At 58.8% G+C, this 301-nt stretch overlaps 2 protein-coding genes across 2 annotated transcripts in view; one reads left to right on the forward strand and one right to left on the reverse strand.

The window, feature by feature from the left end:
* The window catches only part of ETH_00039685 (uncharacterized protein), a gene marked incomplete at both ends in the record, with an annotated part of 1,197 nt that extends 1,192 nt beyond the window's left edge, over nucleotides 1-5 (forward strand). Inside the window, one exon of the mRNA XM_013375021.1 lies at nucleotides 1-5. Within this exon, the coding sequence (XP_013230475.1) occupies nucleotides 1-5 (5 nt within the window).
* Nucleotides 6-78: 73 nt separating this feature from the next.
* The window catches only part of ETH_00039690 (uncharacterized protein), a gene marked incomplete at both ends in the record, with an annotated part of 1,640 nt that continues 1,417 nt past the window's right edge, over nucleotides 79-301 (reverse strand). The window contains one exon of the mRNA XM_013375022.1: nucleotides 79-298. Coding sequence (XP_013230476.1) covers nucleotides 79-298 — 220 coding nt within the window. The remainder of the gene's footprint in view (nucleotides 299-301) is intronic.

Below are 301 nucleotides of genomic sequence, written 5' to 3' on the forward strand. Positions count from 1 at the left end.
TCTGAAACGCGAAGCAAAGAACAAGGCCCTCTAGAATCTAGACGGCAATCCCCAGCAGCAGCGCTGCTGCTGCTGCCGCTAGAACTTACAAAGGGAGGGGCCCCTGGGCTGAGTCCTGGGGGGCAGCCAATGCCCCCCACGGGGAAGGAACTGAACAAAAATGAGAAGTCTTGTTGCAGCTGCAGCAGTACCTGCTGCTGCTGCAGTCGCTCCCGAAGCACCTTCTGCTGTTCTTGCTGCACCTGCTGCTGCAGCAGTTGCTGCTGCTGCTGCAGTTGCTGCTGCTGCTGCAGCTGCTGTT

The sequence above is a fragment of the Eimeria tenella genome, genomic scaffold (assembly GCF_000499545.2).
Source record: "Eimeria tenella Houghton genomic scaffold, Eth_scaff2486, whole genome shotgun sequence".
In the NCBI taxonomy this organism is placed as follows: domain Eukaryota; phylum Apicomplexa; class Conoidasida; order Eucoccidiorida; family Eimeriidae; genus Eimeria; species Eimeria tenella.